Source organism: Myotis nattereri (assembly GCF_964212035.1).
Source record: "Myotis nattereri genome assembly, chromosome: 9".
Lineage (NCBI taxonomy): Eukaryota > Metazoa > Chordata > Mammalia > Chiroptera > Vespertilionidae > Myotis > Myotis nattereri.
In genome coordinates this window covers 7924814-7942291 of record NC_138084.1, presented here as the reverse complement: position 1 = coordinate 7942291, position 17478 = coordinate 7924814, and the positions used below count along the sequence as shown (strand labels likewise).

At 48.9% G+C, this 17478-nt stretch overlaps 1 protein-coding gene across 1 annotated transcript in view; it reads right to left on the bottom strand.

Annotated features, from left to right (window-relative positions):
* Nucleotides 1-17478, bottom strand: part of PPFIA1 (PTPRF interacting protein alpha 1) — a 51410-nt gene that overhangs the window by 20029 nt on the left and 13903 nt on the right. The window contains exons 7-17 of the mRNA XM_081099929.1: nucleotides 16153-16299; nucleotides 14229-14363; nucleotides 13257-13331; nucleotides 12819-12902; nucleotides 10167-10298; nucleotides 8735-8797; nucleotides 7891-7970; nucleotides 5975-6110; nucleotides 4692-4915; nucleotides 3338-3566; nucleotides 1355-1384 (exon numbers count right to left, since the gene is read on the bottom strand). Coding sequence (XP_080956055.1) covers nucleotides 1355-1384; nucleotides 3338-3566; nucleotides 4692-4915; nucleotides 5975-6110; nucleotides 7891-7970; nucleotides 8735-8797; nucleotides 10167-10298; nucleotides 12819-12902; nucleotides 13257-13331; nucleotides 14229-14363; nucleotides 16153-16299 — 1335 coding nt within the window. The remainder of the gene's footprint in view (nucleotides 1-1354; nucleotides 1385-3337; nucleotides 3567-4691; nucleotides 4916-5974; nucleotides 6111-7890; nucleotides 7971-8734; nucleotides 8798-10166; nucleotides 10299-12818; nucleotides 12903-13256; nucleotides 13332-14228; nucleotides 14364-16152; nucleotides 16300-17478) is intronic.

The window sequence follows — 17478 nt, the reverse complement described above, 5'->3', positions numbered from 1 at the left end:
AAGTTGATGACATCGACAGTCTTTTTTTTTTTTTTCATATATTTTATTGACTTTTTTACAGAGAGGAAGGGATAGGGATAGAAAGTTAGAAACATCGATGAGAGAGAAACATCGATCAGCTGCCTCCTGCACACTCCCCACTGGGTATGTGCCCGCAACCAAGGTACATGCCCTTGACTGGAATCGAACCTGGGACCCTTGAGTCCGCAGGCCGACGCTCTATCCACTGAGCCAAACCGGTCAGGACGACATCGACAGTCTTGAATACAAAGGAGCCCGTCAGTGAGCCCAGGCTGTCCTGCCCGGAGACAGATCAGCACACCACTTCCTTCACTGAATGCCTTGGAGCAAGAAAAGTGAAGTATGAGCCAGCAGGACGGGAGGTGTGCTCTGTGCCTGTCGCCAGTGTGAGCTCTTCATCACCTGTGGCCTGTGCGCAGACAGGCACAGCCCATGGCCTCCCAACAGCACGCTTTCTGTCACTGTCTTCATTTCACAGGAGAGCAGAGCTGGGCACCACAAGGGCGAGGAGCACAGCCAGGCCACACACCACGCAGCGACAGAGCTGGAACGTCACCACACAAGGTCCCTAAATCGCCAGGCTACTCTGCGCGAGGGAAGGCTCACACCACTGACCACCTGAAGGGCTGTCCGAGTGCGTGAGCACACAGGCTTGGGAGGGGGTAGACTGGTGCACAGCGTGACAATCACGAGGAAGTCATTTGGTTCCATCCTTTAAGAGCAGGGAGACCCAATTCATGGTCATCTATATGGAGAAGAGGCCCTGACACCCCTGGCAGGGATGCTGCAAAGGAGCCGAGAGCATCTGGGAAAAGGTAGGCTGGAGAGCGACGCGGCCAAGTGTCCAGGCTTTGAAACCAGACAGATCGTACTGCACTGTTTCCTGACAGTGCGACTGTGGGCACAGTGCGTGACACCTCCCCAAGCCTCAGTTCCCAAGTCTGTAAAATGGGGGTAACAACAGTAACCCATGTCTCCCAGGGTGTGTGTGAGGATCAGATGACAGACTCGTAAGCATGGAGCACAGAGCCTGGCATATAGTAAGAGCTTATAAACTGCGGCCAGCTATGATGATTAAAACTGGTTTTTCTCAGACCTAAGATCCATGGTTCTGCTTTAATAGTCAAACACCACGTTTGTTAGAAACATGAAAGCAGCGACTGAAAGGCAACCAGGTGGGAGGAAGGCCAACGCTTATGCCCATCATAGCTTCTGTGGAACCACCAAGGACCTATTTCTAACAGTGTCATTACCTGCCCTCGGTGTGCATGTATACACAGTGACAGACACTCTCCACAGAGAAACAAAGGCACGTTACATCACGAAAATTTACCTTTCTACGATGTTTCCTTAAATCACTAGGCTGATAGATGCATGCAAAGAAAGGAAGAAAAACCAGGTTTACTGCACACTTTGATGTTAAAAATCCAACCATCAGTATATACAGGCAAATACATTTAAAAAAGAATGACAGGACAAATATAAGTGAGCTAAGATTTAGAAAAAAAAAGTAACTGGAAATAGAACATTTTTCACCAAAAATTTAAATATAAGTTATTAAAAATTTACTAGAGAAATACCACGAATTATTACTCAAGGAAATAAAATTCTATTACAACATATAAGATTAATTAAAATAATGCAATCTATGTAACAAAGAGCCCTAATAGTTGTCTATTCTAAGCCAAACTTCTCTATTCTTTCATTTTTCTTAATGAAAAACAAGTTACACTTCAAACGATCAGTCTTATAACTGTTATAAAACTGAACAAACCTAATTGGAGTTCATCACCTGTTGGATGTTAATGTAAAATCCTTGTCTAGAATTTAATTTAAAATGCTCAAAAAAAAAGTTTTATTGACTACAGCAGGGAACCCCCTGAAAATCTGTAAGAATAAAAGCTAGAATAAGTAGGTGGAATCTTCACATTCTGTAATTCATGATCTTTAAATTAGAAAAGTTGTCTGTTAAAAGTATTAACTGTGCATGTTCAGTCAGTTGATGCTCTTGATGGTCTTGAATACAGCATCACAACCAGAAGGTATACTGTTTGTGTCAAGATTCCATTAATCCTACACTTAGTGGATCATTTCTTCACATTTGTAGAGGTAACATTTCACTTACGAATTACACACATCCTATAGTTTTGAGTAAAACCACTCTGATCCATCTATATCATGCCTATATCCTCATCTAAAATATATCATCATTGCGGGGAAAAACACTATTCAATGAAAAATGAAGAAAAAGCATAAAGTCACCAATGAGCTGAGCGTGAACAGTCACTCCCCATGGACCACATGGCTGCCGTCACTTGGGCCTGTGGTGGAGGGAGGTGTTGCCCCCAGGGAGAGGGGAAGGGAGGGAGGAATAGACTACGGGGAGATGGGGGCCAGGGGAACTGAGGCCTGGATGAATGGTGATTAAACAAAAGGATGATGCAGGAGATCAAAACCAAATGCAGCAGACACAGGCCAGCCAGCATGCAGAACTACACACAAGGGGAAAATATCCAGCCTGTTTATAAATTCTCAGAGAAAATAAATATGAAACCCTAAGTGAAATTGTCAGAGTTTAAAATACTAGCTAATTAGCTAATGGTGTAAGTTACGGAGAGTATGTCACGTGCCACCGGAATGATGCAGAGGTGAAGTGGCTATCTGCTGGCGGGCAGTGTGGCTGAAAGTGAGTGTGGGTGGGACAGGGAAGGCCGGTGGTGCGGCTGCACAGCACGCTGTCGGTCAGTGTGAATGTGAGGCAGTGCTCATGCAAACCTAAACCAGATGCGTGAACAAGGGTATCGCTCTGTCACCAGGGCCATAGGTCACTGCATTTCCAGATGCTTCCTAGGAAGACACTCGGTCTTTATGGATGGCTGCTGGTCTCCCAGGCAGCACGACTAAGAGGGCCGTCTGCCTTGTTTGGTTGCTGTTTTCTGATGGCAGGCCCTGTACCCTCCAGTTAGGCAACCCTAATGTAGAGGAAGACGGCCTCGGCCTTGGTGCACTTCTCTATCAGCTACGAGGCTGCCTATACTTACTCTGTTAAACTGTCCATTCCTAAAAAACGGAAATACTCCCCCTTGAAGCTGCCATGCCCAATTGGTCCTCCGAGAAGTAAAATTCATTTGTCACCGTGCTGCTGTCGAATGACTGATGACATACCAGCTGGTTTTCAAAACCTTGGACTTCCAAGCATAACATATGCGAAGCAAAATACCTGATTTTCTTCTGGGTCAAACAAAAAGCACATGTGCAGTGTCCGAGACAGAACTCGCTGGATGGAGAGTGCAGCGGGGAACAGGCAAACACTTACCAGAGTCATGATGCCTAGTCTGTCCACTTCCCGAGCGGGGCTGTGCGGGATGCGTCGAGGGGTGGACCGACCGCTGTTTGGAGGGGAGGAGCCCGCGAGTGAGGACGCAGGATATGGAATGGAGCTCATGGATCTGAAACGACCGAGGTTGTCCAGGCTCCCACTGCCAACGCGGCTTTCGATCTCCTCGGCCCGCTGCTCCGTGCTCTCCTTTTCCTCCTGAATCAACCTGGACAAACACAGACAGGCCATCCGCTGTCAGCAGCAGCACCCACGCCACTGTGTAGAAACCGTGTGCAGGTAAGGGGCATTTCTGCCGTGTTAGTTGTACAAGAACAAGACCTGGTGGCCACGCCACCTGCATGTACGGCAGGCTCAGCACGTGGTGCTCTCCACGTGGCCTTGGGACCAACCGGGTGTGTGGCTGCATCAGGTCTGAGCAGGTCGGGCCTCAGGGCACCCTGGTCACGGCTGCGCCCCAACACCTAAGGCCTCCTAAGCCCAGGCAATTCTTTGAATCCTGCCCCAGATGGCCCACTCTTGTACTTTTACTACTAGAGCTGCTGGGAGGTTTCTAAGGAAACCCTTTTAAAATATTGATGAGCCTAAAAGAGCGCACACACCCCTGTGACCAGCACTGTCCCACAATGCACCAGTCCCTGTGCTGTGTTAATTTAATATGGCCAAGTACAAACACCAAGGGGATTTGCCAACCTTCACACCTTAGCTTTCCTGTTCGAAGTGGCTGTGTGATGCACACCGGCACTCTGCAGGGCGGGAGGACGCACATGTGGCAGGTAGCCCCCACCCGCAGCCTCCCAGGTGGGCAAAGCTCCAGGGCCCTCCAGCTGGGTCCTCAGCTTTTGGGGATGGAACTGAACACCTCTCACCCTGCCGCGGCACCTTACACAAATGTGCCGACACCACAGTTGTAGAGGGAAGGCCCTGGCTGACTGAATTCCATAATAAAGGGCAATTTCAAAACTTAAAAACCCTTCAAACAGAACTGAAGTATTATTCTAGACCAGTGGTTCTCAACCTTCTGGACCTTTAAATACAGTTCCTCATGTTGTGACCCAACCATAAAATTATTTTCGTTGCTACTTCGTAACTGTAATGTTGCTACTGTTATGAATCGTAATGTAAATATCTGATATGCAGGATGGTCTTAGGCGACCCCTGTGAAAGGGTCATTCGACCGCCAAAGGGGTCGCGACCCACAGGTTGAGAACCGCTGTTCTAGACCATTTAGACACTGCTCGCTGCACCTGCTCCAGCCTTCTCTAAGTGGGGTACGGTTCCCCGGGGACACTGTCTGTGTGCCGGGCATAACTCCATGTACAACCTCGTATACCTGATCTCCTTGTTGATGGCGTCCAGCTGCTCCTGCAGCATCATGGCCAGCGTCTGAGCATCGGCCTGCCCACTGGGCGACAGCAGCGCCGACGAGCTGAAGAGAGTGTCCCCTTCGTCCTCGCCGTCTGACAGGTCGACATCGCTCTCAAACGCCTGTGCCACGTTGGCCAGGACGCTGGCTTGCTGGGCACGCTCCCAATCCTGCTCGTTCAGAGTCTGTACCTGTGAAAAGAAACTCCATCTCAGCAAAGACGCAAGAGTATAACCACAGTCAGAGCAACTTTAAGGAAGTCAAAGTCAAAAGTTTTCAAAAATTTCTAAATCAAGCCAGAAAGATTCTCGAAAAATGGGCCACGCTACAAGCTGCTGGCATCAATCAAGATTAGCCAGTGAATGTTAATTTAATTAGTGAGAAAATGCTCATTTACATTAAAATAAAATGCTTAGCCTGGCTGGCGTGGCTCAGTGGTTGAGCGTCAACCTATAAACCAGAAGGTCAGGGTTTGATTCCCGGTCGGGGCACATGCCCGGATTGTGGGCTCAGTCCCCAGTGGAGGGCGTGCAGGAGGCAGCCAATCAATGATTCTCATCACTGATGTTTCTGTCTCTCTCCTTCTCCCTTCCTCTCTGAAATAAATAAAAATATGCTAAAAAATATATACTCTTAAAACTAAAAAGATAAATATTGTCGACCCTTGAACAATACAGGGTTAGGGGTACCAACCCCCTGCACAGTCATAAATCTATGTATAACTTCTGACTCCCCCAAAACTTAACTACTGACAGCCCATTGTTGACTGGAAGTCTTATCAATAAGATAGTCAATTAACACATACTTTATCTTACATTATACACTATACTTATAATAAAGTAAGCTAGCGGAAAATACATTCACGATGCTGTACCTACTCAGAGATACCTAGTCCTAAGTGTAAGTGGTCTGTTTACACGTTGGAAAATTCCACAGATAAGCTACCTGCACAGTTCAAAACCGTGTTGTTCAAGGGTTAACTATACGTGCGCTCATTTATTCTTCACTACTACTTCAAGACTACTAATCGGCATTGTGTTAGAGTAAGAGGTCATATTTTATTAGAATTTCCATTCCTTAAAAAAAATAGCACACCTCAAAAATAAACTTTTAGCTAGAAAAAGGGACATGGGGGGGAGGGAAAGAGAACGTGACCTATTGACACTGTAATTCCAAAACACTCTCAAAACGATGAGGTAAACAGGTGACTTGTGCAGGCAGGTGAGCCAGGGAGAAGACGGAGCGCTTGCCTTGGAAGGCTCGTCCCGCAGCGCTGCCACGCGGCCTTTCTGGGGGCGCCGCAACACCACGCTGCCGCTGTAGGAGTCCGTGGGACCGTCTGCCACGGGGAACCTGAAGTCTGGGACGCTGCCCAAGTGGGGTCGGCTGAAACATGGGAAAAAAACATTATTAGGAGAAAGTGAACTAACTTTGTTGGTCAGGCCAGACCTGTCAATCTGGGAAATAAATAAATTTACGGCAAGGTCTCTACGGAGGGCACAGAGGGTTCTCCACTTGCTCCAATGCCCACGCCCTGCCAATCTTTCCTCTTTCAGCCCCTCCAGGAGGGAAACCTCGATGCCCAGGGAAACCAATGCGACACCGCAAACGTGACCCTCAGAACTGTCCCTTGGTCAGGCTGCGCAGCCTGGGTCATCTCCGCTTTCTCCCTGATTGACCAGGGGGCACACCCGCATGTCACTCCTGGCCTCCAACTGCTTACTTTCCCAGCTGCCAACAACCACTGCGTGAGGCTGCCGGCCCCCAGCCCCCACCTGTGAGGCTGCCGGCCCCCAGCCCCCACCTGTGAGGCTGCCTCAAGTGCACCCTGGAGGACCTGCTGCAGGAGCCCCTGAACCCCAGCTGGCACTGACAGGAACTGGACTTGGCAGCTTGCTTTCATGTTTCCAGATCCAAAGCACAGACCAGTGTGCAATCAGGTTAGCAGACACTCAACACTGTTGGCTGGAGGAATCTCCCGAACAGTGGCCAGGCCTGGACACCCTGGACGGAGATGCTGAAGGAGCCACTAGCTGTCACCAGGAGGCCTGCCAAGGACCTGGTCAGCGGGGGATGGAGCGCACTGCCTACAGGTCCCACCTTCACTGGGCAGGGCACCACACTCAGTCCTGCCACCGTCACCTGGGAAACAAGGGTGCTGCCTTCATTCTTAAAAGTCCTTAGGATCTGGGGAGATAAAACCCACCCACCTGATCAAAGTAAGTTAACGGGTCCCCTTGTGCCCGGGCACGCGACCTGCGGACAGGGCCAGTGGGACATGCCAACTCATCCCCTTTTGGTTCCCACACCTCTACATTCTTTCAAGAAATGTTTCTGAAATGCTGCTCAGACTTATTGCTCATCTAAAAATGTCCACGTCAGGAATTTCCTCTTTCCCTTGTTCCTAATGAACTGCTCCTTCCTCCTCAGCAGGGTTCCAGCTGTGGTGGGGCTGGGCCTTGTTTCACACCAGCTGAAAGCCACGCGCACAGTCCTGCATGTCATTCTGGATGATTTCTCCAGAGTCCGCAAGTGCCTACTCCTGACACCCATCTCCAGGCTGCCTCGCCTCCCCACTGCCACCACCCTGCAGCTAGTCCCCTCAGGAGCGAGGCTCTTGTCCACATGCCGTCTATTTACGGAAGCCCGTCCATCAGCTGCCTTTCCCACTCCGCCTGGGACCTCTCCTCTTGCTCCAGAAGGTCACAAAACAAGCCGGCAGACCCCACTGCGAAGCCATGCCCAGAAGCCGAGCTCATGCCTGCTTCTCTTTACCCTCCCAGCCAATGCCTGTCCCAGGCGCTCTGCGAGGTGTCTTTTCCCACCTGTGGCTCCTCTGTGAAATCTGCAGGTTTGCCTCCTCGAAGTCTCTCCTGCCACTGTCCCCCACACAGCCTCTCGGTCCCTGTGCCCGTGCCTGTCACTCCCGGGTCTGATGCTCTCTGAGGCCCTGGGCTTTGCCTGCCTGTCCCTACACCACCAGGGCCTTGTTCTGCGCGGCCTTCCAGTGCACACACCCATGAACTGATCACCCCGCTTCCAAACCTCCTCCAGGTGCTGAGCCTGGCCTGGCCTCCGGGGCCCAGCCAAGCTGCAGCCAGTGATGCTGCTCACCCAGCCAGGCATGCGCCCTGTGCACACGACAGGGCGGAGGCCGACTTCATACCTGTGATGAAGGGAAGCACCTCTGAGCCGCATCTGGCTCAGTTCAGCCCTCAAAGCTTCGATGTTCAGTACCAGCTGATTCTGCAAAACAGCAAGTGACACCCATTGAAGATCTCAGGATGCAAATTCTTCGCACAATAGGTTAACTGAACAGTGACAAGTACCAAGCGCTTTAATTCTAAGAACATTTTCTCCAAAAGTCCTAATGTAAACAGACCCCCCTGACCCCCAACGAATAATTGCACACCTGCACTCACCGACCATTTGTATGCTCAACCTTTCTATACGCTGCAAAACATTAAGTCAAGCTGACAAAAAGCTGTTCCAGGCACCCCTAAGCTGTGTCTCAGTGCTACCCCAAGTAGCTCCTATAGTGGCCCCACGTGGCCACGGAGCCCTCGAAGGGGCAGTCCCAGTTGAGATGTGTGGTGACTGTAAGGTGGATTTCAAGCTTCATATGATAAAAAGCATGGGAAGGAGCTCATCAATTTTTATGTTAATTATATGACAAAGTAACATTTTGATTCTACTGGGTTAAACACAAGTGCTTTCACCTATCCTTGTACTGTTTCAATGTGGGCCGCTAGGATCACGCGTGGCTAAGTGTCTTCAGACTGGCCAGGCCTGTGCTAGGGGAAGGTTTGTCGTTCTGTTGTAGCTTTTCCGTGAAGCCAGAAGGAAGCAGCCCTGGGCCACGTGCACCACCAGACGCACAGCCACGGAGCAGTGGGCTCGCACAAAGAAGCCGCCTCAGCACCCCCCCATGCCGCAGTGGTCACAGCAGCACTGGACGCAGCTCCGTTCTGCTCTCAATGGGGGTCTAAATGGGCTACAGACTTAAGTACCTTATCATGTTGAGTTTCTTCTAGTTGCTTTTTTGCATCTTCAACTTCACGTACTAGAGAATTCTGAAAAAGATACAGTGCTTTAGTGTTGATTCGGGACAATGCTCCACGTGATATCAGAAGGCTGCGTTTCTGTTTAAAATAATGAAGTACCTCAGCAAAGGAATGAGGCATGAGAATGTACTGCTGAGCAGCACCACACTCCCAGAGTGAGGCCAGAGGAACCGTGAACAGTCCCTGGTAAGGTAAACTTACTTTTCTGACTGCCTTCCGAATGTTGGTGTGGACATTCATTTTAATTGTTACACTGGTCTGCAGTGGCCTTTAGGCCATTAGGGAAAGCTAACACAGGTTCACATGCCGGGTTCAGCTCCCAGATAAAAACATTCCTGCCTGCCCAGCCAGTGTTGCTCAGTGGTTGAGCAGTGACCTATGAACCAAGAGGTCATGGTTCGATTCCCAGTCAGGGCATATGCCCGGGTTGTGGTCTCAGTCACTAATGTGGGGAGTGTAGGAGGCAGCCAATGATTCTCTCTCATCATTGATGTTTCTATCTCTCTCCCTCCTCCTTCTTCTCTGAAATCAATAAAAATAAATAAAAATTAAAAACATTCGTGCCTTTGGGTTGGCCCACTGATCAGGGATGTGTGTCACCAACCATCCTGTGCAGCTCGGACAATGCGCTTCATAGTGTCTGATGTGTCGCACCATCAGTAAGATCACTGGTCTCTCTCAAATGAGCATGACCAAATGCCAACCCCAACAAAGATTCTGGGTCGCATCTCTAGGTACACTGGTGCCATCAGAACAATTTTATTGACCTGGACCCCACTGGCTCCCCCTGGGGTCCTGACAGATCCTAGAATGTGTCTCCTCTCAGTCATAGCTAAGAATTCCATGGCGACAGCAGCGAAAGCCCAGGCTCAGACACTTTCCAAACCAAATGCAAAGAGAGAAGGCAGGTGGTAGAACGGGACTCTGAGACAGAAATCAACTTCCAATGCAAGAGCAACAAAGGGGTGAGGGCCGGGCCTCCCAAAAGATTCTAGTGTAGGGGTTGGTAAACTGGCGCCTGTTGGCGAAATTCAGCCCACAGCCTCTTCCTGTCAATCAATTTTTATTAGAACAGCACACCAACTAATTTACATACCGTGTCTTTGGCTGCTTGCATGCGCATTGATTAGCATGGAATTATTTTACTCAGTTTGTAATTATTAGCAAGAGTGTAAAATATTTACTGTCTGCTCCTTGAAAGAAACGGTTTACTGACTCCTGCTCTAGAGAATAAGAATGACAAACGATTTTCCATGTACGCAAACTGCGCAAGGACATGGCCAGTGAGAGCCACTTCCTCTGGAAGATACTGTCTGCTTTCCGCACTGGCATTGACCGTTAGGCACTGTGGGGCGGGAATGCCCTCAGGGCAACCAACCTTCTCTTCCAGAGCAGCCATCCTCTCCTTAAGGTGAAGCTGAAGTCTCTCATTCGATTCTGAAAGGAGCCTGTCAACAGTTTCTGATAAGCGTTTATTATGTTCTTCATTCATCTTTTCTCTCTGCCGTGCCTAAAACAGGAGAAAAAAACTCAGCGCCCTGGCTGGTTTGGCTCAGTGGATGGGGCGTCAGCCTGTGGACCGAGGGGTCCTGGGTTCCATTCCGGTTGGGACACATGCCCAGGTTGCAGGCTCAGTCCTCAGTAGGGGGCGTGCAGGAGGCAGCCGATCGATGATTCTCATCATTGATATTTCTCTCTCTCTCCCTTCTTCTCTGAAATCAATAAAAATATATTAAAAAACAAACAAACACTTAGCAACTTCCAGCAAAGGCAGGATCATTATTTTAAAAGTGCCAAGGGCCGACGGTGTGGGCGATCTGTGCTATCAGCCCTAGGCTGTCCGTCCCCATCGCCTGTAATGATGACAGGAGCACTAGGACCCACTCGCAGGTGCAGAGTCACAGGGACGAGTCTGTGAGAGATCACCAAGGAGAAGGTCCTATTGCTTCTGCCGAACGAAGCACTCGTGGGCCTCAGGAACCCCTCCAATCAATCAGCTGCCAGACTGACGCAGGAGGCAGACTGACATGCAGGAACAAGGGTGTTTATGGGGATCAGATTATGTACACACACTGGGGACCTTCCCCGCATGTAAACAGAAGCCTGTGTCTGGATTCAGGGGAGAAAAGAATTTAACCCACAAAGCAAAAGGTAAAGAAGTTCATTTTGGAAAAAAGTCAGTGGTAATAGAGAGACTTTGACTTGTTTTTCTTTATATTCCTACATCTCTTGAACATTTTATAATAAAGATTTATATTAAAAAATTACAAATATCTTAATTTTAAAATGTATTAACAAAGTGATAAGTCTATAGTTGATAAAACCATCACCCATTTCATGGTTTAAAAAGCTTGCTTTTGTCCCATATCCTAAGTGCAGGGACAGGAAGTGCCAACAGGCAGCCAAGTCAGGGTGGGCCGCTGGAGTGTGGCAGGCGCTTCCCCAGGGGGAGGGCAGCGTGGCCAGGGGCTGAGAGGCGTGCTCAAGCCACGCTGCCCAGGTAGGAGTGGTGAACCCACAAGAACTCGCTGCGGGACTGTGCTTCAGTTTCCTTGTCTATAAAATGTGGTGCCAGTGTCTCCCTTTTCTCTATGGTCTTGTAAGGATTAAAGAGAAAGCCCTCCAAACCATGCCTAACACTCTGCAACCACCACCTGGAGGAGACCCCATACAGTAAGGTATTAACATTCGAATATTTTGAGAGCAAAACTTAAAAGTTACTTTGAATTGCCTTAGTTATACACAGAATCCCCATCTCAGCACCTGTCCTTCAACTCTATAAGCCAGGACTGAAAATAATAGAGAGGCTCAAGCAGTGTGGCTCAGTGGTTGAGAGTCGACCTATGAACCAGGTCACAGTTCAATTCCCGGTCAGGGCACATGCCCAGGTTGTGGGGCTCAATCCCCAGTGTGGGGCATGCAGGAGGCAGCCAATCAATGATTCTCTCTCATTGATGTTTCTCTCCCCCCGCCCCCCCACCTCTTTGAAATCAATAAAAATTAAAAAATAATAAAATGCACCCCTAAATAGCCAAAAATCTAATTCTCCAAGAGGTGAACGTGTGCATGAGCCTGTGCATGTGTGCCTGTGTGTGTGCACAAGCCTGTGTGTGTGTGTGCGTGTGTGTGTGTGTATGTGTGTGTGCATGAATCTGTGTATACCTGCGAAGGAGCATGTGTGCATATGTGTATGTGCGTGTGCACATACTGGGAGGCAGGGGACTGCCCAGCACAGTCCCTTCATCAGAGTCAGAATCTTCTCTTTGTGGAAGCTCATGTCTGATGCTCGGCAGTCCATGACCAAGAATACAGGTTCCTGGTGAAAACAACATCTAACAGCCTTGAACTGATGTCATAAGGTGGATACCCGCTGGACCTGGGGCAGCCACTCTCTTTTCCCTGGATGTGCCATGCTGACCTCTGACGGACTCTTTGTGAAAAGCTCTTAGATCCACCCGGCACGCGCCCCACGACCCTGCTCGCGGACTCCTTCCATCACGGCTCAGCCAACAATCCTCATGTGCAGTAATATCCATCCCTATATATACCTTTACGTTGAGAGTAATAATTTGCTATTTCGGGATAGAGGTCAGGAACATAACCTGAATTTGGGACTTGGGTGCCATATCCTAAGCAAGCAGACTCTGCCTAGTCATTTCAGGGGGCCCCAGGCCAGCAACCTCAGTGTGTTTGAGGGGCGCCCATAAATCGGTCCTGCTGGTGCCTGGAGCAATTCCTGACAGGCTTGTCAGGGCTGCAGGCAGCCTCCTTGGACGTGGGGATCCATCTGCCCCCTGCAGGACTGCCCGCAGGCACCAAGTTCTTTCCTGCTTCCAAGGGGACATGATGTTGCCTGTGTGGCAGGGGCCCCTATCAGCAGACAAAGCGCAGATGCGTTCACAAGGTAAATGCACGCAGCAGAGGGAGAAGGGGACAGAGTCAGGGAAAGAGGAGAACTGAGCCTCCCGCACCCGGCGGCCCCCAGGCTCCACACAGCGCTGGAGCAGACAGATGTCTGCTGGCCACGTACCCGCTGCAGCTCCTGGTTCTTCTCCTCCAGCTGCGCCTCCATCTGGCACAGCTGCTCCTCAATGTTGCCGTGTCTCTCCTCAGCCTGTCGGCAAGAACAGTGTATAAGTTCAACTAACAGTGACGCGACTCTGGGGACCGCATGCTGCGAACTAACTAAAGCGGTAGCAGAAAGCACACATGCTCCGTGCGGCGCTCCCACCCGACGGATGGAAGCGCTTCCTCATCCACCAGCACGTCCTGGGTGGCGCATGTGTCAGTGGGAGGCAGCTGACCCTCTGAGGGTGGCTCTGGGTGCGGCTGGGGTGTGGTGAGCTCTGTGAGGAAACTGCCTCCCCACCATGCCCAGGCTCGGGCTTCCTCGTGTCCCCCGTCCTGAGCTTGCGTGCTGAGTGCGCATGGAGCGGAAAGCAAGCACGACCCGACGCGGCACGACTACCTTCCTAAGCTGGGAAGTGAGTTCGCACAGTTTAGCTTCCTTAGCAGCAGAGCTTCCAGGAGACAAAAGGTCAGACTACAGGGCCGACCGAGGACAGGAGAGATGACAAGGACAGGAGAGGTGACAGAGGAGAGAAACCGAGACTTTAAACGCAGATCACGGTGGAAAGGAAGAGCTTCCGTCCCAGCTGTTAGCATGAACTCGCTCACGGGTCTGTGAGCACTTGTGTCAGCTGACTGACCCCACGCTGGCCACGCAGCATTGTCTGTCCTGCCCCTGCCAGCTCCTGAGCTCGAGCCAGTGAGACAAACCATCAGCAGGTGCTCCCCCACAGGCGCCTGGGCCTCTGGACCGCAGACCTGAGGCTCTCGTAGGCCCAAGAGGGCGGGGTGTCTGTGGCTATGCCCGTCCTCCTCCTGGGGACCCGCCCAGCCCAGGCACCAGGACAGCATTCTGACATCATCTTGTCATCCGTCTGCTTCCCCCAGGGTGAGGATGACTCTGAGAACAGGAACTGTGTCTTGCACATGCGTAGCCAATATTTGTTGAGCAAATGAATAAATTACTTAAAAAATTTGTTTATTACAAATCCACTCTGACTGTCTGTAGAAGAGAGTGGTCCTCCCCTACTTCTGAGAAGCCCTTCCCTTCCTCTCCACAAAGCTTCCATCCGGGGCCTTGAGCTGCTGACTTAACTCCAAGAAGCAGTGACTCTTACTTAGAGAACCCACGCTGGGGACAAACAGTACACGTCTGACAAACTGGAGGGAAATCAACATCAGGATAACAAATAATTGGGGGTATGCCTGACATTTAAGAAGTGTTCCACTCTCAAACAAAACAGCACTAAAAACCAGTCTGGCTATTTCAGGGATTTTGGGCTACCGGTGTAAGACCAATGACCAAGGTCCATGAACAAACCATCCCCCCAATCAAAGCCCCGTGTGTAAGGGAAGGAAGCCGGGGAAGCACCTTGGAGAGCGCAGCCACCCGCTGGGCCAGCTCAGCCTCCACCTCAGGGAGTGTCTCCGCCTTCCGCAGGGTCTGCTGCAGCTTCTGCTCCGCCAGCTCCAAGCGCTCCTGCAACTGGCGGTTCTTATCCTCAGTCTGTGGAGAGAGCAGAGAAGCGAGTGGGAACAGGTCTCTGTGTGCGTGTGCTTTTTAAAATATATTTTACTGATTTCAGAAAGGAAGAGGGAGAGAGAGATAGAAACATCAATGATGATAGAATCATCGAACAGCTGCCCCCTGCAAGCCCCCTACTGATGACTGAGCCTGCAACCTGGGCATGTGCCCTAATCAGAATCCAACCGGCAACCTCTGGGTGCACAGGACGATGCCCAACCACCTGAGCCACAGCAGCTGGGGCAGCCACTCTGTCTTTAATAAACTAAGACAAATCTGAATGCTGACACTGAAGTTAGTTCTGATAGGAGAACTCTTCCTGTGAGGAGTTCACACCCACTTTCTTGGGCTTGACTTCAATTGCAAAACACCTCTGGCCAGAGTACTTGCCTTTCCTAAGTATCGTTAAAGAAATCTTCCCAGAAATACAAGTTTCTACACATTAAAGAAACATGCTGGTCCCTTTTCAGTGGGGACTGAGGAGAACCAGGCCCCTCTCACAGCTGACCACCACGGCGTGGCTCCATCTCCTCGGAAAGGGAGCCCCCCCCCCTCCCCCAAAAGAGGATGCCTACGAAATGCATCTCAAGTTATTTTTGTTTTTTAATATATTTTTATTGATTTCAGAGAGGAAGGGAGAAGGAGAGAGATAGAAACATCGATGAGAGAGAATCATTGATCAGCTGCCTCCTGTATACCCCACACTGGGGATTGAGCCTGCAACCTGGGGATGTACCCAGCCCGGGAATCGAACTATGACCCCCTGGTTCATAGGTTGACGCTCAACCACTGAGCCACGCCAACTGGGCTCAAGTTATTTTTGTAAATGTATGATTAGTCTTTTTAAAAAAAATCCTCATACTCTACAAAAATTTCAATGTAGAAAATGCAGACAAAAGAATTTTTTTTTAAAAAAAGAAAACTCAGAACTCATTTATAAGTTCAGGTTCCTGAGATGTTAGCATTTGTTTATACTCAGCTTTCTTCCCTTTCTCTGCCTGCATTTATACGGGTAGACAAAAGTAGGTTTACAGTTATAATACATCTAACAATACAATAATTAATACATAGTAACCAAGAGTAAACTGTTCTGAGTACTCACAATTTTAAACCTGTTACACATATACAATATATTATGCTTTCAAACCCTCAGAAAATTTTGTGACCTGTCTTTTAAACTCAGTATTGTGAACATCTTACATGCTCTTAAACAGCATTTCACATTCTAATTTATAACTTCCCAGTATTTTATTTATTATTTTAACTTGGGCGCTAAGGATACACTTTATAATACACTAGACAAACTCACTTTATTTTCAGAAGTGGATTCAGTTTTCGAGTTAACTGACTACCTGCGCCTCCAGAGGAACAAGAACGGTGTGGCTGTGGAATCACCAGAGGTGAACGCTCCCTGCAGGCTGCCTTGCTAAACCCACCGTTTACTATCCTGACCCGTCACTCACAAGCAGCCCACTGCCTCGAAATGGGAAGGTCTTTGCCACTCTGTTTCTTAGGTAAACAGGCTGACAAACAACAGATTAATGAAACAAAACAGAAGAATCAAGGAGTGTAACTCTATAAAATGGTAAAACCAAATCCTACATAATTAAAACTGTTAATTAAAATAACCCATACTTTTCAAACATAATAGTCTGAGATCATAAAAACTTTACTTTGGACTTGACATCAACAGGAAAGTCACAGGAGAAAGGGCTCTAACTTCCTTAGTAATTAACTGGAAAAGCGAGACCAAGTTCCTTAAGAACACTACCTGTCGATGCATAGAGTCCTTGTTGGCAATTTCGTTTTCCAGCTTGTCGTTGAGGTCGTGCACAGAGGTGGCCTCGCGCTGGGCTGCGAGGTAGCGCTCCTCCAGGGTGTTGATCCGCTCCTCCATGTCTTCCTTCTGCGCCATGGCCTACACAGCATTCAGAGGGGAAGGTAAGTAACAGGGAACACATCAACATGCTGCTGAGAAAAAACTGGACTAAACCCTAATTTTCAAATCAGATATAAAATTAGTGTCTCCAAAATTAAATTGATAGGTCAATTTTCAGCAATGTGAATGGAAACGTGCCTACCTCAAATATCATAAACATGCACCTATACCATTAGCCAGCACTCCCTGTCTTAACACTATGTCTGGCCACTCAGTTAACCAAGCTTATCCTTTTCTACGTAGCATTTCCAAAAAAATGTACAATGAAATATCGCAACATTGCACGAATTCCAGGAGGGGAAGGTATCTGCCTCACGGTACAAGAGGGTTCATCAAGGTGTGATCCCTCAATGGACATGACAGTCAGACACCAGTGTCATTTTCTTGGGTACAAATTGGATGAAATCACATCCAATTACCATAAAATGAAGGAAATCGTTACACTTGGCTGGTGTGGTTCAGTGGTTGAGCGTTGACCCAGGAAATAGGAGGTCACGGTTCGATTCCCAGTCAGGGCACATGCCCGGGTTGCAGGCTTGATCCCCAGTAGGGGGCATGTAGGAGGCAGACAATCAATGATTCTCTCTCATCATTGATATTTCTATTCCTCTCTCGCTCTCCCTCCCTCTCTGAAGTCAAAACATATGTTTAAAAAAAAAATGTAAGGAGATCAAATGAATGAATGGAAATGGAAGTCAAAGTTTAAGTTAACTGTATACAGCCTTCAAAAGCCTAATCCTGTGAAAATAATTCTCTTACACAGTATTAAAACACTGCAACTAGGACCGAACTTTCTGCTCATGCAATTCCTGTCCCCATGTAGAAATTCATTTTAGGTGCCTCCCCATTGACTAAGTAACTAATGTTAGCAAAGCCTTAATATTAAAAGTGACAGGTCTTTAAAAAAGGAATTTAATTTCAAAATTCGCTGCATATTACTCTGCCACATAAATACTGCCTGTTACCAGAGAACAGTGTAACTAAACCTTAACAGGTTACACTCTATCTACTCCTGTGAGGGTCTGAAAGGCTCTTCCTGAGAGTCCTGGCTGAGATGGTCTCCCCGGGAGAAGAGGTGGGGTGTTTGTCTTGTTTACAAAGAAGAGCATAAAGTGAAGGGGGAGGGGCGATGCCAGAGAAAGTATGCAGCCCTCACTG